We start from the raw sequence: 22,710 nt of genomic DNA on the forward strand, positions 1-22,710 counted from the left end.
AGTATGTAGAAATCTCTGGATCCGACCGACCGCACTTGCGAACAGCTTCTGCTTCGGGCGCCACGCGGCAAGAAAGACTGGAGAAAATGGCGTCGGCTGATGCCTTTATACCCGGAGTCCAGCAGAGATGACGTCGGGTGAAGTGCGACATCAGCCGAAGCCGGACCCGGACTTTGGAATCCGGCCGACTGCAGGGCTGCCTGACAACAGGACAACCCAGTTGTTATGACTGCATATGCATCCATGAAGGACATCGTGAAAACTTTCTACTTGTTAAAAGCAGTACCTTAACTCATGCATCCATTGTGCTAACCCTATCTACCTACATCAGGCAATTCAACAGATTTAATCTTAATACTTTATGAAAACATGCATAATAATAAAGCCAATACCCAGGGAATTCCTCTCTGGTTACCCTAAAGATACCAAAGCACTACAGAATAAGCTTCAGTTTAACACTATAATACTCACTAGCCAACAGTACTATATATACTGCCCCTTTTACTGCCTCTATGAACTGCTGTTTCCAACAGCATCAAATGGTAAACAAATGTCATACAATAGAAAAATGTGCCCTTGTGTTATGTCTGTATGCATGCTAACTATACCTGTTGCATGTGAAGCACACTCTGACAGGCAAAGGAACAAGACCATTGTGGTCTAATTCATGTTGCATTTTCTTCATATTCTTTCCTGCTGTTTCTTCCTTCCTCTTTCTCTTGCTTGTACCTAAGTAAGAGAGCATAAGTCACTAAGTAATCCTAAACAGTCTCACTCCTGCTGCTCTGTACATAACAGATAGTACAGCTGGGCATGCAACTTACCATAAAAAAGTTATGTACTCACCATAACGTTCCATGAGAGTTGTTCATCTTGCCTTCATTCTTACAGATGGTTTGGAGCCAATTCTTGGCTCCGAGTCAGCCTTCTACAAAGCTCAAGGTCTTCAGACAGCTCGAGGCCAAGTCCCTATCCCATGACGCACCTTGAGTTACCTCAGATCTTGTTTGCTGCGTCTAATAATACCATGTGCCATTCTATCACTCTTTAGAAGAAAACCCATAGAAAGAAAGAGCAACCAGGATAAAAACTAGTATCTCGGTCCTCGAAAAACCTTGCAGGGGGTAGGAAAGTGGGAAGTAAGAATGAAGACGAGATGAACAACTCACATGGAACGTTATGGTGAGTACATAAACTTCTTTAAGCGAAGTTGTTCTATCTCGCCATTCATTCTTAAAGATGGGTAGCATCCCAAGCACCATCTTTCTTGAGTGGCTCCTGGGTGTATTTTTTTCAGGACAGTACAACCAAAGGAGGCCCTGTCCCTGGAGGCCTTGTCAACTTTGCAATGAGTGATAAAGGTACGAGGTCTCGACCAAGTTGCTGCTTCACAAATGTCTATAGGAAGCCTAGCAGAAAAGGCAGAAGATGTGGACACTGCTCTGGTAGAATGAGCTTTAATTTTGTGTTTTAATGGTAGATTAGCAGCTGAATAAGTAAATGTGATACAATCAGATAACCATCTAAACAGTGTTGTTTTTGCCAAGGGCATACCTTTTCTGGAATCTGAAAAAGAAACTGAAAGCTATTCTGATTTTTCTGAACTCTTTTGTTCTATCCAGGTAAAATCTGAGCTATTTATGAACATCAAGCTTGTGCAAGATATACTCTAAGTTGTTGGTGTGTTTGGGAAGGAACACTGGTAAATCTATCATCTGGTTAAGGTTAGTTTCAGTACAAACTTTGGGTAAAAATGAAGGGTTTTTTCGTAGGGACACTCTGTCAGCACGGAAAATTAAATGAGGAGGCTTTATGGACAAGGCCTGAAGCTCTGACACTCTAAAGCAGAAGTGATGGCTACTAAAAAGATAATCTTCCATGACAAATATTTAAAATCAGATGAAGCTGGTTCGAAAGGTGGGAGAATAATGTGTGAAAGCATATTTAGATTCCATGGAGTATAAAAGGATTTCACAGGTGGTCTGAAAAGAAAGGTCCCTTTGAGAAAGGCTTTGGATAGCTTGTGTGACATTATGTTTAATCCTTCAAAGCCAAGGTGAAAATTAGAGATAGCGGCAAGTTGTACCCGAACTGTTGCTGCTGCAGCTCCTTTATTCAAAAGCAGTGTCAAACACTCTAATATGGAGGAAATAGGGGCTTGGTAGGGATCAATGTTATTTTGAGAAGCCCATATAGAAAATCTTCTCAATTTGCTAAGGTATAGCTTCCTAGTGGGGGACTTATGAGAAGACATCAATATATGCTGCGTTTCATTTGAGAGGTTATGGAACCTGGCTATGTTGGAAATTGGAGCAGTCAAGCTGTCAATTTCAGGGACTGAAGAGAAGGATGAAGAGCCCCCGACGAATATGTCAGAAGATCTGGAACTGGATCCAGAATCCAAGGCTCTTCCAAGTCGAAGGAAGGGGAACCAAATCCGACGAGACCAATGAGGGGCTAGTAGAATGATGGTCCTTCCCAGGGCTTTTGCTTTCTGCAAAACTTTGGGTATCAAGGGAATTGGTGGGAATGCATAGAGGAGACCCGGAGGCCAATTGTGTATGACTGCTTCCCTGGGGGCTTCTCTCAGAGGGAGAATCAGGGCAAAGTAGCTTCTGCATTTTGTGTTTGTGTGGTTGGCAAAAAGGTCGCAGCAAGGCTGGTCCCACCTGCAGAAAATTCACTCCGCTATCTCCTTCTTGAAAGGCCACTCATGAGGCAACAAAATTGCCCTGCTCAGTTTGTCTGCCATCATGTTGGAGGGATGTGCATTGCTAACAGCAAGTGCTGGGTGGATGTAGCCCAATGTCATACTCTCAGGGCCTTGCAACAAAGGGGATAGGACCTGGCTCCTCCTTGTTTGTTCAAGTACCAGACCACCAACATGTTGTCCATCTGAATCGTAATTGTTCCCAGAAGAAGAGAGTCCTGGAAGTACTGCAATGCCAAAGGTACCGCTCTCATCTCTAGGACATTGATATACAGATGCGTCTCCTGTTCAGTCCATGTGCCTTGGGCTGTTCTTCCCTGAATATGCCCCCCCACTCTATAAGGGAAGTGTCCATGGTCACTGTGGCCGCTGGTGAGGGTAGGATAAAAGGACGACCTATAGTTACATGAAGAGAGGTCAACCCCCACTGAAGATCCTTTTTGCATGTATTTGTGATCATTATGAGATGAGACACCGGGAGTTCTTGGTAAGACCATTGAGTGAATAACAGCCATTGCAGAATCTGCATGTGCATGCGACCCAACGGTATCGCTAATATTGCAGCCGACATCATGCCTAACAATTTTAGTACTTCTAATGCTGGAGCCTTGTCTTTGGATATAATTCTGTGGACCTGCTGACAAAGTAATAAAACTCTTTCTGCTGGAAGTCTCAAAGTGGTGGTGCCCAATTCTGCTCTGATAAGAACGATATGTTGTGATGGCGACAAGGCAGATTTCTCTGAATTTACTGCAATGCTCAGATGATTACAGAGAGTAAGAGTGGTGTCGCTGGGGCTTGTATTAGCTGATGCCTGGTGGTGGCGGTGAGGAGCCAATCGTCTAAGTACAGAAACACCTGGAATCCTAAACACCTCAGGTGAGCCGTGACCACTGCCATATATTTGGTGAACATTCTGGGGGCTGCATGAGACCAAAGGACAGGGCTTGAAACTAGTAATGACTGGCTCCCAGCTGGAAGCGCAGATAACCCCTGGATGGTCTGGCCATTTTTATATGGTAGCACGCATCCTGTAGATCTATTGTGCACATCCATTTGACTTTCTCTAAAAAGGGAAGTATCGAGTGAAGCGTGGCCATCTGGAACTTCTCATTCTTGACAGATCTGTTTAGTCTGCAGAGGTCCAAAATATAGGTTCATAGATTAGTACTAAGCTAACTGCCCTTCAGAGCCATTTTAAGCCTAGCCAATTATCCCTTGTGAGATTCAAACCCTGCACCTTGTGTTTGTAAGGCAAACACCTTAACTATTAGGCCACCCTCCCAACCCCAGTTGGCAATAGGTCGCCAGTCCCCTGTCTTTTTTGGAACTAAAAAGAATCTTGAGTAAGCTCCGGATCCTGTCTGGTCTGCTGGAAAGTACAGTTGTGTACACCTACCATAAATGTAGATGTTAGAGTGTCTTCACTGTTGCAGTCATGCCTGTAGGGTTCTCCCCTGCCGGCAGGCAGCCCTCGGTTGGCCAGAATCCCAAAGTCTGGGTCTGGCATCGGCTGTTCAGCCATGCTCCCTGACGTCATGCTCCCTGACGTCAGAGCGCCAGGAGTACAAAGCTGACAGCCGACGCCATCTTCTCCAGTTTTTCTTGCCCCAGAAGTCAGGAATCCCAAAATGAAAAAGGTCCCATTAACCTTTGCAAATACACCTCAGAAAAATGGTGAAAAAAGGAACTACACAAAAGTAAACATAAGAGGGTACAGGAGGGAGGGAAACCCAGACTACAACAGTGAAGACACTCGAACATCTACATTTATAGTAGGTGTACACAACTGTACTATGTTCATTGTGTTTCACTGTTGCAGTCATGACTGTAGGGTAGAATCCCAAAGCTGAAAGAAAGGGAGGTGGTCAAAGAAGAAGGGGCGGCTAAAAGGCCCTGCAAGACAGCAGAGGCAAAGCCTGCCCTAGACTTAGAGTAGAGAGGTAGATTGTAGTGCTTAGAGAAAGTATGCACTGAACTCCAAGTTGCAGCTTACAAAATGTCTTTGGTAGGAACTCCTCTGAGGAAGGCCGCAGAAGTGGCAGCTGCTCTGGTGGAATGAGTCCGTATACTCCCTGGGATTTGCTTTCCATTGTGTGAATAACAAAATCTGAATCCATGAGCAATCCATTTAGAAATGGTCTGTTTTGAAATGGCTTTACCTTAGGAACTTGAAGCATAAGAAACAAACAATTGTTCTGATTTTCTGATGTCCTTGGTTCTGTCCAGGTAAAAACATAGTTGTCTGTGTACATCCAAGGAATGTAAGATCCTTTCCCTTTATTTTGAGGAGTGGGGAAAAAGGTTGGCAAGTGGATAGTTTGATTTAAAGCCACTTTGGAAACCACCTTAGGCATGAAGGTAGGATTAGTCCTCAAAGATACCCTGTCTTGATGAAAAATAATATAAGGTTCCACGCCATAAGAGCTTGTAACTCTGAAAAGTACAGTTTTGTACCTACCATAAATGTAGATGTCCAATAGACATGCAACTGCAGTCATAACATGTGGGTTGTCCTGCCTCAGGCAGCCCTCGGTCGGCCGGATTCCAAAGTCTGGGTCCGACGTCGGCTGATGTCGCATTTCTCTCCGACGTCAGAGCGGCTGGAGTACATAAGCATCAGCCGACGCCATTTTCTTCAGTGTTTCTTGCCCCAGATGCCAGGTGTCCTCCAAGGAAGGCTGTAATCAAATTGGAAGACAAAAACAGGATTCCAAACAAATAAATGAGAAATAAAACAAATACACCATAACAGATATCCCCAGCTAAGAGTAACAGGGATAGGAGGACCCTAGGCATAGAGGGGTATGGAGGGAGGGAAATCACTGCAGTTGCATGTCTATCGGACATCTACATTTATGGTAGGTACAAAACTGTACTATGTCCTTCAAGAATGCAACTGCAGTCATAACATGTGGGTAGAATACCATAGCTTAGCTGGGGGAGGAGGTATGCTCTAGGAAAGAGATGGTGTGGCAATCAAACCCTGCAGGACTGCAAGCAAAGCCTGCTCTGGATCTGGAGTATAGAGGGAGATTGTAGTGTTTGGAGAATGTATGCACGGAGCTCCATGTAGCAGCTTCTAGAATGTCCTTGGTAGGCACCCCTCTTAAGAATGCTGTAGAGGTGGCTGTAGCTCTGGTGGAATGTGGTCTGACATTGGCTGGAACAGTCTTTCCATGAAAGGAATAACAGAATCTGATGCAATGTCCAATCCATTTAGAAATAGTCTGTTTTGAAATTGCTTTTCCTTGGACTGCAGGCGTAAGCTACAAAAGTTGTTCAGACTTCCTACTGGCCTTGGTTCTGTCCAGGTAGTATCGAGAGTTGTCTGTGAATGTCCAAGGTATGCAACAGTCTTTCCCTTATTCTCAGGATTGGGGAAGAAAGCAGGCAGATGAATGGCTTGATTTAAAGAAACCCTAGATACCACCTTTGGCATAAAAGTAGGGTTGGTCCTTAATGAAACCCTGTCTCTATGAAAAATAATAAAGGGTGGTATTGCCATTAGGGCCTGTAGCTCAAACCCTTCTTGCTGAGGTAATTGCCAACAGGAAAGCTGTCTTCCATGAGAGAAATTGCAAGTCAACTGAAGCTGCTGGCTCAAATGGAGGTAGAGTCGGTTTTTCTAAGACAAAATTGAGGTCCCAGGCTGGCACTGGGGCCTTTCTTGGCTTAATGTTCTTGATTCCCTGAGGAATTGTCTTAGCAAGGTGAGAAAAAACAGGAGGATCAGTGTTGTATATAGCTGAAATAGCAGATGCATGTATCTTTATGGAAGAATGTGAGAGGCCGTTTTAACATATCTGCCAAATATTCCAAGATGAGTGGGATGTTCAACAATGATGCATCATGTCCCTTGCTGGTATTCCAATAGCTGAATCTTTCCACTTTGCTAAGTAAACCTTTCTGGTGGATGGTCTTCGAGCCTCTGTTAGTATCCGCTGAACTTCCTTGGAGAGAGATAAGCTGAAGTTATTTATGGGATCTCCCAGGCTGTTAGCTGCAGTGTCTGAAGATTTGGATGCAGTGTTTCGAAATTGTGTTGAGTCAAAAGTAGAGGCCACTGGGGGAGGGCCCACCTCCTGGTGTGACATATGCTCCGTAGTAGTGGGTACCAGTGTTGTCTTGGCCAATCCGGAGCTATTATGATTCCCTTGGGCTTCTCTGCTTTGATCTTTAGTAATACTGAGGTCATCAGTGGCAGAGGTGGGAATGCATAGATTGCTAGGGAGTTCCAGTTGAATGAGAGGGCATCTATTTTCCAAGCTTTTGGATGATATGTCCTTGTGCAAAATTTTGGTAGAAGATGGTTGAGGTGAGAGGCAAATAGGTCCACTTCTGGCTTGCCCCATGTCGAAGTGAGTTGTCTGAAGGCCTTCGGATGTAACCTCCTGTGGATCTGTGAAATTCCTGCTTAGGCTGTCCGCCAACACATTGTCTTTTCCTGGAACAAACTGGGATTGTAACTGGATGTTTAGGCTCAGTGATTTCTCCCAAAGCTGCATTGTCAGTCTGCAAGGGGTAAGAGGGTGCCCCTGCTTGTTTATGTACCACATCACAGTGGTGTTGTCTGTCCGTATCATTAAATGGCCTTGCTGGAGTTGGTGTTGAAAAGCCTCGATGGCATGCATTATTGCCAGCATTTCCTTTTGGTTTATATGCAGATGTGTTTCCTTTGGAGACCATTGTCCTTGTATACACCTGCCTTCCATGTGCGCCCCATCCAAGGTCTGAGGCGCCTGTAGTCATGGTCTGTGTTATCTGTGGTTTTTGAATGACATACCTGTGTTTTCCTGGCTCACCGAGGCCCACCATAGGAATTCCTTTTGTAGGCATGGAATGAGTGGTATGATTGTCTCCAAGTTGTTGCTGTGTTGAGACCAAATGCTTTTAGGTACCATTGAAGCTTTCTCATGTGTAGTTTTGCTAATGGAACCAGTAGAATGCAGGATGCCATGTAACCCAGGGCCTGTAGGAATCTCCTTGCAGTCATCTGGGTGAGTTTTGCTAAACCTTTGAAGTAATGAGTTAACTTCTCTTGCTTGTCTTCTGTCAGGTAAGCCATCTGAGAGGCTGTGTCTAGTTTGGCTCCTAAGAAGATTATTTGCTGGGATGGCTGCAGTCTTGACTTTTGGAAGTTGACTGTGTATCCCTGAGCTTGAAGTAATCGTATGACATAATCCAGGTTTTTTGTCAACATCAATTTGTCTTCCGCTTGTATGAGGCAGTCGTCCAGGTACGGGTAAATTTGTATACCCTGAAGCCTGCAATGAGCAATTACTGAAGCCAGGCATTTTGTAAATACTCTGGGCGCAGTAGATAAGCCAAATGGCAATGCTGAGAATTGATAATGCTCTGGCCCTGCAAGAAATCTGAGGTATCTTCTGCAGCTGTGTCTGATAGGGACATGCAGGTATGCCTCCTTGAGGTCCAGAGTAATCAGCCACGACTCCTTGCCCAGCATGGGAAGGAGTTGCTGTAGAGTCAGCATTTTGAACTTTGGTACTATGAGAAAGGTGTTTAGTGCGGACAAGTCCGGTATTGGTCTCCATTGAGATTCTTTTCTTGGAACAAGGAACAGTCTTGAGTAAAACCCCTGGTCTTGTTCTTGTTGTGGAACTCTTTCTATTGCTTTCGTTCGAGTCAGCAGAGTGATTTGCTTGATAGCCTCTGCCCTCTGATTTTGTGGTAGGTTTGGCATGCCTTGTTTTCTTGGTAAGGTATGAAAATGAAACCTGTACCCTCGGTCTATAATGTCCAAAATCCATTTGTCCTTTGTCAGTCTGTGCCAGTTTTCTGCAAACAATTTTCCGCCCAAGGGAGCTTCTAGTTGTTCCCTGGTAGGCGGTAGTAGAGGAAAGTGAGTTTGTGGTTGTTGGGCAGGTGGAACCCCTGCTTCACTTCTTTGGTTTCCTGGCTGCCATTGTCGTCCCCTGTAAGGGCCTCTGTATTGGCCTCTTCCTCGGCCACGTCTGTTCTTACCCCTTTGAAACTTTTCTGGATTAGGAAAGGACCAGTTTTTTGAGGGCCAATTTCTACTGAATCTGGGGGGTTGAACCTGGAGGAAATCTTTCACAGTCTGAACTGATTTTGCTTTTTCTTCGATGGTCTTTAACACATCCTTAGCATTTGCACCAAAAAGCTTGTTCTTTTCCAAAGGTGCATCCAGAAGTTTTGATTTTACATGATCTGGTAGAGGTTGATCTTTTAACCAAGCATGTCTACAAATCACTGTCCCTGTCATAGCTGCCCTAAATGAAGCTTCCAGTGCATCATATCCACACTGCAGGAAGTGATTGCTTACTTGCTGAGTGTTATGTACAGCTTCCTGCAAAGTCTTCCTGTCTAAAGGATCAGGAGAAGCTAATGTTTTTTATAAATCTTCTAAGAGATAATCCTGATATTGTAACATATGAAAAAGGCAATTTAAAGCTCTCATAGATAAGGTAGTGGATGTGTAAACCTTTTTGCCCCATCTCTAATGACCTCGCTTCCCTGTTGGAGGGCAAAGGATTTTTTTTGAGGTGGAGGCTGAAACTCCTTTAGGCCCCTGTGAAATAGTTTCCAAATCAGCAGTATGGGCCCTGAATAAATGGGAATGAGTTTCTGGGACCCTGTAATACCTGTCTGGCTTGGCTGGAGCAGGAGGAAGAGAATCAGGGGTAGCACTAGAGTCACAATACAAATCATCCAGAACATCAAGTACAGGAGGAATAGCTAAGGGCCTGTGCTGAGGCTTCTTAAGGAAAGTCCTCAGGCGTTTCCTAGAATCAGAATATTCCTGACCTTGCCACTTGAAATGTTCCCTCATGGTGTGCAGAACTTCCCCAAAAGAAATATCCTCAGGAGGGGAGGCCGAAGGGATGGAATCTTCTGCATCCGAGTCCTCATAGGTCTGGAAGAGCTCTTCCTGGCTGTCAGAGTGGACAGAGCCCTCAGAATCTTCATCTGAAGGAGTAGGGTCAGAGGGTTCAACCCGGGGCCTTTTATCAGGAGGAGGCTGGGATGCTCTCTCAGGATGGGCCTGTGAACCTCTAATCATGGAAATTAAATCAGCAGCCATGGACATAATTTGTGTCTCCGGAGTCGGCTGAGGTAAGGATTTAGAAGTAATATGCTTTGTTTTGTTGGCTGCCTTAGCCCTAGTGTAGGCCTTAATAGACATGGCCATAGGAGGCCTGGCAGCTCCATCGCAGGAGTGACCTTGTCTACAGCAATGGTCTCGGGCATTTCCTCGGTTTCGGTATCCAGAGGAAAATCTATAACTGGCGTCGGAGTCGTCGTCGTCGGTAATGTGGTGTCTTCGGTTTGGAGCGGTGGAGAGACTGTCTCAGAGGGAACCGGAGCACTCGCGCTAGGTTTTGGCGTGGAGTCGGTGGTAGACGCAAGCCGAGGATGTCGGTCCCGGTCTTTTCGCTTTTTGGGAGTTTGCGATGTCGGGAGATCCGACAGCATGGTGTAAGCAAAATTATCGCCGAAAAAATCTTCAGCAAACTCCGCACGTCGCCTGAGAGTGCGCTTGTTGAAGCGAGCACAGGCTACACAGGCCGAGACGTCGTGGTCTGGGCCCAGGCAAGGGAGGCAGTAAGAGTGGAAATCCTTATGAGGTATTTGTTTACCACAAAAAAGACAATTGTTAACTTTTCAGTAATTTCTGACCTCGACTGAGGCAAGAAAAGGTCCCAACGGGTACTTAGCTTTTGATGACTTCGTATAGAATACAGGAGCTGACCGACCGCACTTGCGAACTGCTTCTGCTGGGCACCGCTGCAAGAAAGACTGAAGAAAATGGCGTCGGCTGATGCTTATGTACTCCAGCCGCTCTGACGTCGGAGAGAAATGCGACAGCCGACGTCGGACCCAGACTTTGGAATCCGGCCGACCGAGGGCTGCCTGAGGCAGGACAACCCACATGTTATGACTGCAGTTGCATTCTTGAAGGACATCTCTCCTGGCAGAGGTTAGGGCTAACAAGATAGCTGTCTTCCAAGATAAAAACTTGATGTCAGAAGAGGCAGCAGGCTCAAAAGGAGGCAAGGTTAGTTTTTCCAAAACATAGTTGAGATCTCAAGCAGGAATGGGAAGAGATCTAGGAGGTCTTAAGTTCTTAGCTCCTCTGAGAAACTGTCTCATGAGCTGGTGGGAAAAGATGGGATGGTCTGTATTATAATGAGCAGAAATAGCAGAGGCATGTATCTTAATGGAAGAGAAAGAGGGACCCTCATGTAAGAGATCTGTCAAGTAAAGTAAAATGAAGGTAATGTTAGGAAGAAGAGGATCATAATCCTGAGCCTGCATCCAGGAACAAAATCTTTTCCATTTTCCTGCATAAGATTTTCTAGTGCTAGGACGTCTGGCTTCTAAAATGACATCCATAACCTGCTTGGGTAGGAAAGAAGAAATCAAAGGCCCTGGATTAACCAGGCCGCCAGGCTGAGAGTTCTGACATGAGAGTGTAGAACCTGACCCTGATGTTGGGACAGCAGGTTCGGAGACTGAGGTAAAACCCAAGGGGGCTCCAGACATAGGTGTTTTAGAGTCGGATACCAAAACTGCCGAGACCAATTTGGAGCCAGCAAGATTATCATCTTGGGCTTGTCCTGTTTTATCTTCAATAAGACCCGTGGAAGAAGAGGAAGAGGCGGAAACGTATAGCCCGAGAGGTTCCTCCAACTGAATGACAGGGCATCCACTTTCCAAGCTTCTCTGTGGAAAGACCTGGTGCAAATATTCTGTAGTTGATGATTGAGATGGGATGCAAAGCGGTCTATGTGAGGATATCCCCAGACTGCTGTTATCATCCTGAATATTTTTGTGCCCAGCATCCACTCGGGTGGATCCGAAAGGTTTCTGCTCAGACTGTCTGCCAGGAAGTTTTGTTTCCCTGGTAGAAACTGAGCTTGAAGATCCAGATTGCAAGCTAGAGCTGTGTTCCATAGATCCATGGCTAGTCTGCAAAGGGGGTAGGAATGAGATCCCCCTTGCTTGTTTATGTACCACATAACTGTGGTGTTGTCTGTCCGTATTAGTAGTTGTCCTGGTTGTAAAAGATTCCTGAAGGCCAAAAGAGCTTTCTGAACGGCTAACATTTCCTTTAAATTGATATGCAGGTGCTTCTGATCCTTTGTCCAAAGGCCCTGCAGACAGTTGCCCTGAAAAAGGGCTCCCCAAGCATAATCCGAGGCGTCCATGGTTAGAATCTGAGTGGCAGGATGCAGACGGAAGGGTTTCCCTTTGTTTAGAGCACATGCCCTGGACCACCAAAGAAATTCCTTTTGAAGGCAAGGAAGGACGGAGATCAGTATGTCTAAACTGTGGCAATGCTGAGACTATACACTTTTTAGGTACCACTGTATTTTCCTCATGTGTAGTCTTGCATATGGTACGAGAAGGATGCAGGAGGCCATGTAACCCAAAGCCTGCAGGAAATTCCTTGCAGATAGTGGAGTTAAAGTTGCCAAGGTTTTGAAAGTTGAAGCCAGCTGTAATTGTTTTTTGGATGTCAGAAATGCCATCTGGGTTGTGGTGTTTAGAAGAGCACCCAGAAAAGTTATCTGTTGTGATGGTGTCAAATTTGACTTTTTATGTTTACAGAGAATCCCAGGAACTTGAGGAGGTTCTGTACAAATTCTAGATGCTGGAGTAAGACATCCTTGCTGTCTGCCTGAATTAGACAATCGTCCAGATAAGGGTAAATTTGAATTCCCTTGAGTCTGCAGTAAGCTACTATTGGAGCCAGACATTTGGTGAAGACCCTGGGCGCAGTAGACAATCCAAAGGGCAGCACAGAGAATTGTAAGTGCCTCGATCCGGCCTTGAACCTGAGGTATTTTCTGCGATCCTGCCTGATGGGAATGTGTAAATATGCCTCCTTTAAATCCAAAGTTACCATCCATGCATCTTTGGACAGCATTGGAAGTAGCTGCTGTAGAGTAAGCATCTTGAATTTTGGAATCTCTAGAAAAGTGTTCAAGACTGACAGATCCAGAATGGGTCTCCATGAGTTTTGCTTCCTTGGGACTAGAAAGAGCCTTGAGTAAAAACCTTTTCCCATCTCTGAAAGTGGAACCAGTTCTATGGCATTCATAGCCAAAAGAGCTTTCACCTGGTTTAAGGCCTCCGTCCATTGATGTTTTGGAAGGTCTGGCCATCCGCTTGGCCTTGGCAAGGTATGAAAATGGAATTTGTAACCTCTTAAAACCACATCCAAAACCCACTTGTCTTGGGTTATTTGAGTCCAATTATGATAAAAAAGAGAGAGTCTTCCTCTGAGGGGGGCTTCCAGACAAGAAGTTCCTGTAGCCCAACAGAGGGAGTCATTGAGTTTTTTTCCTTTGAGTTTGTGACCTGTCCTCTCCTCCCCTAGGGGTGGAAGCAGTCCACTGTCTTGGTCTATAAGAAGCTTGTGTTTGAGGCCTTCCTCTGGAGCGTCTATATCTACCCCTCTGAGGCCTGTCTGAAGTGGGAAAGGACCAATTTTTTGAAGGCCAATTCCTGCTAAATCTAGGTGGCTGTACTTGTAAGAAATCTTTAACTGTTTGCATGGATTTCGCCTTATCCTCCATCTTTTTAATCACCTCTTCAGCTTTTGATCCAAACAAAACATTATGCTGAACAGGAGCATCCAATAATTTAGCCTTTACTTGTTCAGGCAAATTTTGTTCCTTTAGCCATGCATGCCTTCTAATGACTGTGTCGGAGGCCGCAGCCCTATAAGAAGCTTCCAAGGCATCAAATCCACAGTGTAAACCATGCTTCCCAAACTGTTCAGTGGCATGCAATAAATCATGTAATTCCTTATCATCTGCACAGGCAGAAATGGAAGTAAGCTTTTGTTTTAAAACAGACAAGAGAAATTGCTGGTATTTCAGCATATGAAACTGACAGTTTAAAGCCCTAATGGACAAAGTAGCAGAAGTGTACACCTTTTTGCCCCATCTTTCTAGGGATCGAGAATCCTTTTCAGTAGGAATGGGAATTTTGGCAGAAGCGGCCTTAACTCCCTTAGGACCCTGAGAAATGGTTTCAGGGTCAGCAGAAAGGTTCTTGTATAAAAACTGGTGGGAATCAGGAACCCTATAATATCTATCAGGCTTAGCAGGAGCGGCTGACGCTTTTATACCCCAGGCGGCCGGGGGGGGGGGACGATATCAATCAACCACCGCCCCCACTTGACTTCCGGCCGACCGAAGGGCTGCCTGAGGCAGGACAACCCATATGTGATGACGGCAGATGCATCCTTGAAGGACATCCCTACAATATCTATCAGGCTTAACAGGAGCAGGAGGAAAAGAGTCAGGGGTAAAGTTAGCCTCCGAAAAGGCATCATCCACAATATCCAAAACAGGAGGAATAGCCAGGGGTCTATGTTGGGGAAGAAAAAGAAAATCCCTCAGTCTTTTCTTAGATTCCGAATACTCCTGTCTATCCCAGTGGAAATGTTCCCTCATTTCATGCAAAGTTTCCCCAAAAGAGAAATCCTCAGGGGGAGAAGTTGAAGGAATGGATTCCTCAGCATCAGAATCCTCATTAAGGAGAGAAAGAATATTCCTGGTCAGAAGAAGAAACTGAGGAAACAGAAGCCTGATCAGAGAAATCATAATAAACATCCTGCCTTGGCCTTTTATCTGGAGGGGAATGTGAACCCCTAATCATAGTAAGTAAATCCTCCGCCATCTTGAGTAATTGTTTCTGTGACTTGGGAGCTGGTTCAGAAGAGGTCTGTGTTGCAGTCTTTGATTTAGTAGGAGTCTTCGCCTTTGTCTTTGGCTTTGCCTTTATTAGAAGCTGAGTAGACCTGAAAACCCCTTCGGAAGCTGGTACCTGCACAGCGGCTTCAGACCCATCCGAAGGAGCAGTGTCCGAAGGTCCTGCAATAGAAATAAAGGCCTGGTTGGCTCCTCATGAGAGTCCATTTCGGCCATCGGTTCTGAAATGGCCGACGACAGGGGCTGCAAAAGCGCCTCACTGACGACGGCCGAACCTGAAGCTGGCTCCGCTTGTGCGCTATCAGATATGGACCTCGGAGGCCTGTCTTTATCCTTGCGACGTTTGTGAACTCCGGTAGCCAGAACCGTATCAGACGACATTTTGTAGTTAAAGCACCTACCGAAGTAATGAAAAGCAAAATCATACCTTCGCTTAATTGTACGTTGATTGAATCTAGCACAAAACCAACAACTAGCTACGTCGTGGTCAGGGCCTAAGCAAGGAATACAGTAAGAATGAAAATCCGTATGAGGTATTTGCTTCCCACATGAAATACAATTAACATTTTCTGACATCGGAGTGGAGCAAGAAAAAAGTTTCCCCAACGGGGTACTTAGCTTTGAGTGGAGAAGAAAATCTTCGGACTGAAGTTTATCAGAGAAAATCGTCAGGAGTCAGCCGACCGGCACTTGCGAACTGCTATCACCGCACGGCAAGAAAGACTGGAGAAAATGGCGTCAGCTGTTAGCTTTGTACTCCTGGCGCTCTGACGTCAGGGAGCATGGTTGAACAGCTGACGCCGGACCCAGACTTTGGGATTCTGGCCGACCGAGGGCTGCCTGCCGGCAGGGGAGAACCCTACAGTCATGACTGCAACAGTGAAACACGATGAACATCTGTTTGGATGACTCTTTCTTAGCAACGTTTGGACCTCTACTGTTTCTTGTTCCCTGTAACTGGGTGGAACATCCAGGATTTTTGTTGTCAATGGAGGGGGGAAGTGGCGAAAGGAATGAAGTTTCCTCTGGAAGCAATACTTTGTACCCAGTTGTCGTTTATTTTGAGCCAGGCGTCTGGATACAAAGATAAGTGACCCGACAGCCTCCAGAGCAGGACAGTCGGGCCTCCTTTCAGGAGCGCTGGTAGGGCTTCCCAAAGAACTGGTCTCTTGTCACCCTGATTTTGCAGACCCCCTCTGCCGCGACGGCGGCATCTTCCATTATTGCCCCCTCCTCTGCTCCTGGAGGGAGGTTTGCCACGTGTTCAGAAAGGCTCCTTGGGCTTTTTGCAACCACATCTTTCCTCCCTTTTGACCCTTGAGGTAAGGGTCTGGTAGGGGTGGAAAAACAGACTCTGATGGAGTCTTTCTTTCCTGCTCACACCTAGTTAAAGTTTCCTTAACTTTCGGCCCAAAAAGGGTCGAGCCATCAAAAGGGGTGTTGACAAAGGATTACATAAAGGGCTCCGCAAAGGAACACAAGCGCATCCAAAAATGTCTCCTGAGAGCAATTCCTGTACCTGCTGCCCTACTCAACTCCATCAGCTGCATACGAAATGAGATGCATGGATGAGTAAACTATGGAATTGAGGGGAGCACGCGGGGAGGTGACTGTCTGAAGCTCCTGCAGCTACTGCACCCTGAAGAGCATCTCCAAGCTCTTTAAGGAGGTCTCTTTGAAGTCTTATAAAATGAGAGAGATAATTCAGTGAATGCAAGGCAAAAGTCGCTGAACTGTATGTGCACTTCCTGTATCTATCCATGATCCTAGAGTCGTTGTTAGGAGGATGGATACATGAAGTTTCTGACATCTCCTTTTTGGTGGCTGCCGCCACCCACCATGGCATCAACTGGCACTGCCATGGTGAGGAAAGACTTTTCTTGGGGGCAGAAATAACTTTATTGGGCCTCCCAGGGACAGGCTCCATGGTGACCGGAGACTCCCACGACCTTCGTGAGACCAGCTCCATGAACTCATCGAAGGGCGGAAACACCCAAGAGGTGGAGGGTTGAGACCCGAAAGCCTTCAGGAGAACAGACTCATCTTCAGTAGGGTTGGTGGACTTCCAGCCACCCCTCTGCCTAAGGATTTCTGATATCTCAGCAAATGACATATCTTCAGAGGGAGCCCGTGGAGACACTTCTGATTCATCTTAGTCAGTGTCGGACGCGAGAGACTCCTGTGGGGAGTCTAGGTGCTTCTATTACAAATACTCTTCCTGGGAACCTCATCAGTGGGAACTTCTGGTGAAGTCTCAAAAGAGCAGGGGCCACCCAGTGGGACTTCCTGAGGTTCAGGGTCTCTACGCTTGAACAGGATCTGAGAGGCAGAAATGGATATAGGTGCTTTTAGGGAGGAGGTAGTTGGACCTGAAGTTGTAGATGTTTTGGGAGACATCACTCTCCTCATAGCTTCAAAGACACCTCTGCTCTGATGAGAAGGGACCACTGGATCCGAGGAAACCATCAATCCCCTCAGCACTGGGCCAGTGGGCTCCGAAGCAGAGGTAGGAGCAGAGCTCATTCGAGCCAAAGCCTCGAGAGGCAAAGTCAGAACTGACATGTCAGTCAGACTATCCTCCCCGGACCCGACCGGAGAGAGAGACGGCTTTTAGACTTGATCGGCGCAGAGGAAGTCAAAACGGAACCGATGGCACTGGAACAGGCGTCTGCTCTGAAGGCTCAACAATCATCAGGTCCAACTCCACTGGCTCCAAAGGGCTGGTATGGATCGGAGGAGGAAATGAAGTTGATGGCAATACAGTCTTCGGTTACGAAACCGCTTAGGTTGGAGCAAATAAATATTTCGCAAACGCCGGTGCCTGTAGCAACTTCACCACATGATCCACATTCAAATCGGATAGGCTGATTGAAGAACGACATGAATGCATGGATGGAGGCACTGATTGAAGAACTGGAGACTAGTACCTCGGACACTGGTTCCAGGACTGGGGACTGGCTGTGAAAAGACAAGACGCTCTACTCCGAGGAATGTGGAGCAGACGTTGACATTTCCTTGGATTTTTTTTACTTCCGAAGAAGCCTTATACGACTATGAAGACTTGCTAGACTTATCCTGGTCATGTCAAGCTTCCTGAAAGGACAGTTTCAGAAGTCCTCTATGTATGAGCTTTCTTTTTCTCTCCTTAAGAACTCTGGAAGAAAAAGAATGGCAAATGAAGCAGCTTTCCTGTAGGTGCAAGGTTCTAAGACAATACACGCAACTGACGCGACTATCTGTCAAGACATCTTCTGTCCACATTTTGGACACTTTTTAAAGCCTGACTTGTGATGCTCATCTCTATTCTGGTCAGCCATGATCAAAGAAACAGTATCTAGAAAAATCTACTGTACTATGAAAAAAGACTAGACACACCCAAACTAGTTAAATAAACCCTAAACAACTATGGGCTAAATATACTGTGACTAAACTGCCACTACTGAAACACACACATGCTAACTACTTATTCAAACTACTCTAAATAAGCTATATATAAACACAATATACTGTGACTAAACTGTCACTGTTTAAAAGCACAAAAATGCACTTAAACTACTCTAAATATAACAGGCCAAATAGAAAAAAAACAAAGGCCAAAAGAGAGCTATATATAATAAACGAAAAGGCACACCAAAGGGAAAGGGAATATTACTATTAAGCTATAAAAGCTATAAGTATTAAAGACTAACTCAAATAGTAGAAAAATAACAATATTAGTTGGATAATATAAGAAAAAGAAAACTGTACTAGCCCAAGCTATACAAGGAACCTCCAATCTATTGCAGCAGTAAACTAGATCTGAGGTAACTCAAGGTGCATCATGGGATAGGGACTTGGACTTGAGCTGTCTGAAGACCTCGAGCTTTGTAGAAGGCCGACTTGGAGCCAAGGATCGGCTCCGAACCCATCTGTAAGAATGAGATAGAACAACTTCACATCAGATGTTCATGCGTTTTCAAGCCATTTAGAAATCATCTCTAAAATAGCTAGAGTCCAACATGCAGCTCAGTTCAGTGTTGAATACCCTTCCCACTAGGACGGGCAGACGTCACTTACCTCAGACATCTTCATATACCTAGTATACAAGATAATGTGTGCAACCAATCTTTAGTTCTCACTTCCCCTAAAACGAGTCAAGGTTGTACCTAAACAGCACTCCAAAGCACCAAGAAATTCCAAGGGGCAAGGTCTGATGCCTAGAGAAAGTACAGTTGCTTACACTTACCATAAATGTAGATGTTCGAGTGTATTGAATTCCAAAGTCTTGGGTCCTGCGTCGGTTGCCGCATGTCAGGTCGTCAGGGGTATAAGACATGCAGCAGACGCCATTTTCTTTAGTTTTGCATAGGTTCATACTAGGCTATCTGCCCTAGGGCATTTATAAGCCTAGCCAGAGTGTGTATGGCTTTCGCCACCCATACTAAATTAAATTTGCTATGCCCTTTTTCAAGGTTAGCATACTGTGCCTCTGTCTAACAGTGACACAGAAGTGATACCCGGGGTAAACCTACGATCTCCCATCCACTCATCAAGATTCCTCTTGAAGAGAGTCAATGAGGGACTCTGCCTAACCTGGACTGGGATTTTATTCCAGAGTGAAGGGAGCCTCTTGGTTATGAATCTGTCCCTCCAGCATGTCCTATTTATTTCAGTGCTGAGGTTCAAAGTCCCTCGAGCGCGTAGCTCGATGGGATTTGGATTTTCTGAGGTGCAGCATGTCCATTAATTCCGTGTTGGACATGGCTTTATACGTCAGGCACAGATAGCCTCTGAGCAGGCGGTATGCGACTGAGTAGAGCTGGAGTTTCTTTAACCGGGCAGCATACGGCATCTGTTTGAGCCCCTTGATCCTCTTGGTGAGGTACTTTTGGGGTCTTTCCAGTTGCTGCAGGTGTCTGGTAAGGTACATCCCAAAAGGGGCATTGTACTCAATTATGGGCCTGATGAGGGATGAGTAAAGAGGCACGATGACCTCCCTGATCTAGATGTGAATCCCTTCATGATTAGGTGGGCTATATAAAATGTTTTTCTAACCACTTTGGCCACGTGGTTGTCAAATGAGAGACTGCTATCAACTTGGGTCCCCAGGTCCCTAATTACTTCTTCTGTACTTAATGGATTACCACCTATGTGGTAAATTGTGAGCACGTTGTTTTGCCAAAGGGATGACTATACACTTTTGGCTTAGCTTGAGGCCATGACTCTGGCACCAGTTGTCTGTTTCTATGAGGCCCTTTTGGAGGATGCTTGTGTCGGCTGGAGAGTCTATTATGGTGCCCAGTTTGCAGTCATCTGCTAACTTGGTCAGCCACAGTCCTTCCATGTTGGCCTGTACCTCCGAGAAATATATACCGAACAAGAGAGGTCCCAGGACTGAGCCTTGTGGGACCACTTGTAACTGGTTTGGAGTCTGACATGGCTCCAGCTATTCTAACCATGTGGGTTCTGTCCTTGAGCCAGTTTGCAACCCATCTAGTGACATAGGGGTTTATATTTAAGCTGGTGAGCTTATCTATGATGCCCGAGTGGGGTATTGTATCAAAGGCTTTTGCGAGGTCCAGGTAGGCTGTGTGGACCACCTTCCCCTTGTCAATGGCCTTGGTGACTGTTTCAAAGAAATCTACCAGGTTCAGGACTCAGGATCTGCCCTTAAAGCCGAACTGGGTAGGATCCAGTGTCTGCAGGTCCCAAATATCTTTATTTATAAGGTCCATGATGATCCTTTCCATAGCTTTGCAGACCGAGCTAGTGAGACTTATGAGGCGATAGTTTCCAGGATCCGTTGAGGCACCACCTTTGTGGAGAGGGATCACTGTTGCTGTACGCCACTCTTTGGGTACATATCCTGTAGTAAGGCTGAGATTGAACAGTAGTTTTAGGTTTGGGTTTAGCTCTTCTTGGAGTTCATGTAGGATGCAGCCCGGGACACCGTCTGGTCCCATTGATGCTGTGTTTCTTGCTTTGGAGAGGGCAGCTCTTACCTGAGCATCTGAGATGTCAGGGGGGCAGCACTCTGCTGGGATAGATATTAGCCCTTTGGTGGGAGGGGGGAGAAGTTTGTGCTGAACCTGTCAGCTAGGATGTTGGCAATGTCTGTGGGTTCGGTGTATTTTTTGTCATTTTGGACTAATTCTGAGCATATCTGGGAATTCCCACACAGGTTCCTAACATAACTAAAGAAAGCCTTGTGATTATCCTTAGTGTCCTGTGCAATTTTTCTCTCGAAGCTAGCCTTAGACGATTTTATGAGTGCCCAGAGTTTTTGCTAATACTGATCAGAGATGCCTTCCCTTTTTGGGATTTTGCTCTATCATGTAGTAGCTTTCCTCCTTCTATTGTATAGTTTGTTTATGGTTGGGGTCCACCAGACAGGACATCTGCCTTTGGAGGATTGGGTCTTGGTTTTATTTGGGATTGCATGACCCATGCATTCCTGAAGGTGTTCACAGAATGCGTTTATAAAGGATTTTGCGGTCTGGGCCGTATTATCCACAGGCCCGGGGGCTTTGAAGGATTCCACCTTGGTTTTGAGGAGTGTGAAATTTGCTTTAGAGAAGTTTTTCACTGTGGTTTTCTGGGCATGGGGTGGGGTCGGGATGTGAATATCCAGTGAGATTAGTTTATGGTCTGATCTTACCAGTGAGGGATACACTTCTGGTCTGGAGCATAGAGTCCCCATGTTGGTGATGATCAGGTCCAGTATGTTTTCCCCCCTTGTGGGAGTGGTAAAGTACAGTTTTGTACCTACCATAAATGTAGATGCCCGAACAGGATAGCATCTGCAGTCATAACAAATGGGTTGTCCTGTCGTCAGGCAGCCCTTCGGTCGGCCGGATTCCAAAGTCTGGGTCTGGCCTCGGCTGGTGTCGCACTTCACCCGACGTCATCTCTCCTGGTCTTCGGGTATAAAGGCATCAGCCGACGCCATTTTCCTCAGTGTTTCTTGCCCCAGATGCCAGTTGCCCTCTTGGAAAACTAAATTTTGGATAAATGCCAATGTTTCCAAAAAAAAGTAGTAGGCAAACACAAAAAATAAGCATGTATGTACATTTATACAAACAAATACACCATAAGAGATCCCCCCCTAGCTAGCTATTAGGAGGGCAAGTACCCTAGGAGTACCACAGAGGGGAAGGAGGGTGGGTAATCCTGACTGCAGATGCTATCCTGTTCGGACATCTACATTTATGGTAGGTACAAAACTGTACTATGTCCTTCAAGGATGCATCTGCAGTCATAACAAATGGGTAGAATACCATAGCCAAACTAGGGGAGGAGGAAGAAGAATTATGGTGTAGTTAGGATCCCTTGCAAAACAGCAGTGGCAAACCCTGCTCGGGATCTAGAATATAGAGGTAAGTTGTAATGCTTGGCAAATGTATGCACGGAGGTCCAAGTAGCCGCCTCAATAATGTCCTTGGTAGCCACTCCTCGTAACAAAAGCTGCGGTAGTGGCTGTAGCCCTTGTAGAGTGAGGTCTTATGTTCTGTGGAATTTGCTTTCCATGGTAGGAATAACAGAATCTTATGCAATTTCCTATCCATTTAGAGATTGTCTGTTTGGAAATTGCTTTTCCTTCCCTTCCTGTTGCATAGGCTACTAAAAGCTGGTCAGTTTTTTGTTACCTTTGGTTCTGTCCAGGTAGTAGCGTAACTGTCTATGTACATCCAAGGTATGCAGCAGTCTTTCCCCCCTGTTCTGTGGTTTGGGAAAGAAGGTAGGTAGGTGGATTGCCTGGTTTAGAGACACTCTGGATACCACCTTAGGCATAAATGTAGGATTAGTTCTCATGGACACTCTATCTTGATGGAAGATTAGGAAGGGTTGTACTGCCATTAAGGCCTGTAGTTCCGAAACCCTTCTTGCTGAAGTAATTGCCAGTAGGAAAGCAGTTTTCCATGATAGGTGTTGAAGATCTGCTGTTGCTGCTGGTTCAAATGGAGGGAGTGTCAATTTTTCTAGCACAAAGTTCAAGTCCCATGCTGGTAATGGTGGTTTCCTAGGAGGTTTTACATTTTTGATTCCTCTGAGGAACTGCCTGAGTAGAGGATGTGAGAAGACAGGGGGATCGAAGCTGTATTCTGCAGAAATAGCTGATGCATGTATCTTGATGGAGGAATAGGACAGGCCTGTATGTAGAAGCTCTGCCAAGTACTCCAGGATGTTAGCAATGTCTATCTTTGTCACGTCTTTTCCTCTTTCAGTACTCCAAATGACAAACCTTTTCCATTTTCCTGCATAGTTCCTTCTTGTTGAAGGTCTGCGGGCTTCAAGGATAATGTCTTTCAC

The 22,710-nt window shown here is 45.7% G+C and overlaps 1 protein-coding gene across 4 annotated transcripts in view; it reads right to left on the bottom strand.

Annotated features, from left to right (window-relative positions):
* The window catches only part of PHF12 (PHD finger protein 12), a 1,235,756-nt gene that overhangs the window by 925,487 nt on the left and 287,559 nt on the right, over positions 1 to 22,710 (bottom strand). For all 4 annotated transcript variants that reach the window (XM_044054432.1, XM_044054433.1, XM_044054431.1 and 1 more), the window contains exon 5: positions 609 to 729. In XM_044054432.1, the coding sequence (XP_043910367.1) occupies positions 609 to 729 (121 nt within the window). The remainder of the gene's footprint in view (positions 1 to 608; positions 730 to 22,710) is intronic.

Source organism: Protopterus annectens, chromosome 13.part0 (genome assembly GCF_019279795.1).
Source record: "Protopterus annectens isolate FY-2018-M chromosome 13.part0, PAN1.0, whole genome shotgun sequence".
NCBI classification, from domain to species: Eukaryota; Metazoa; Chordata; order Ceratodontiformes; family Protopteridae; genus Protopterus; species Protopterus annectens.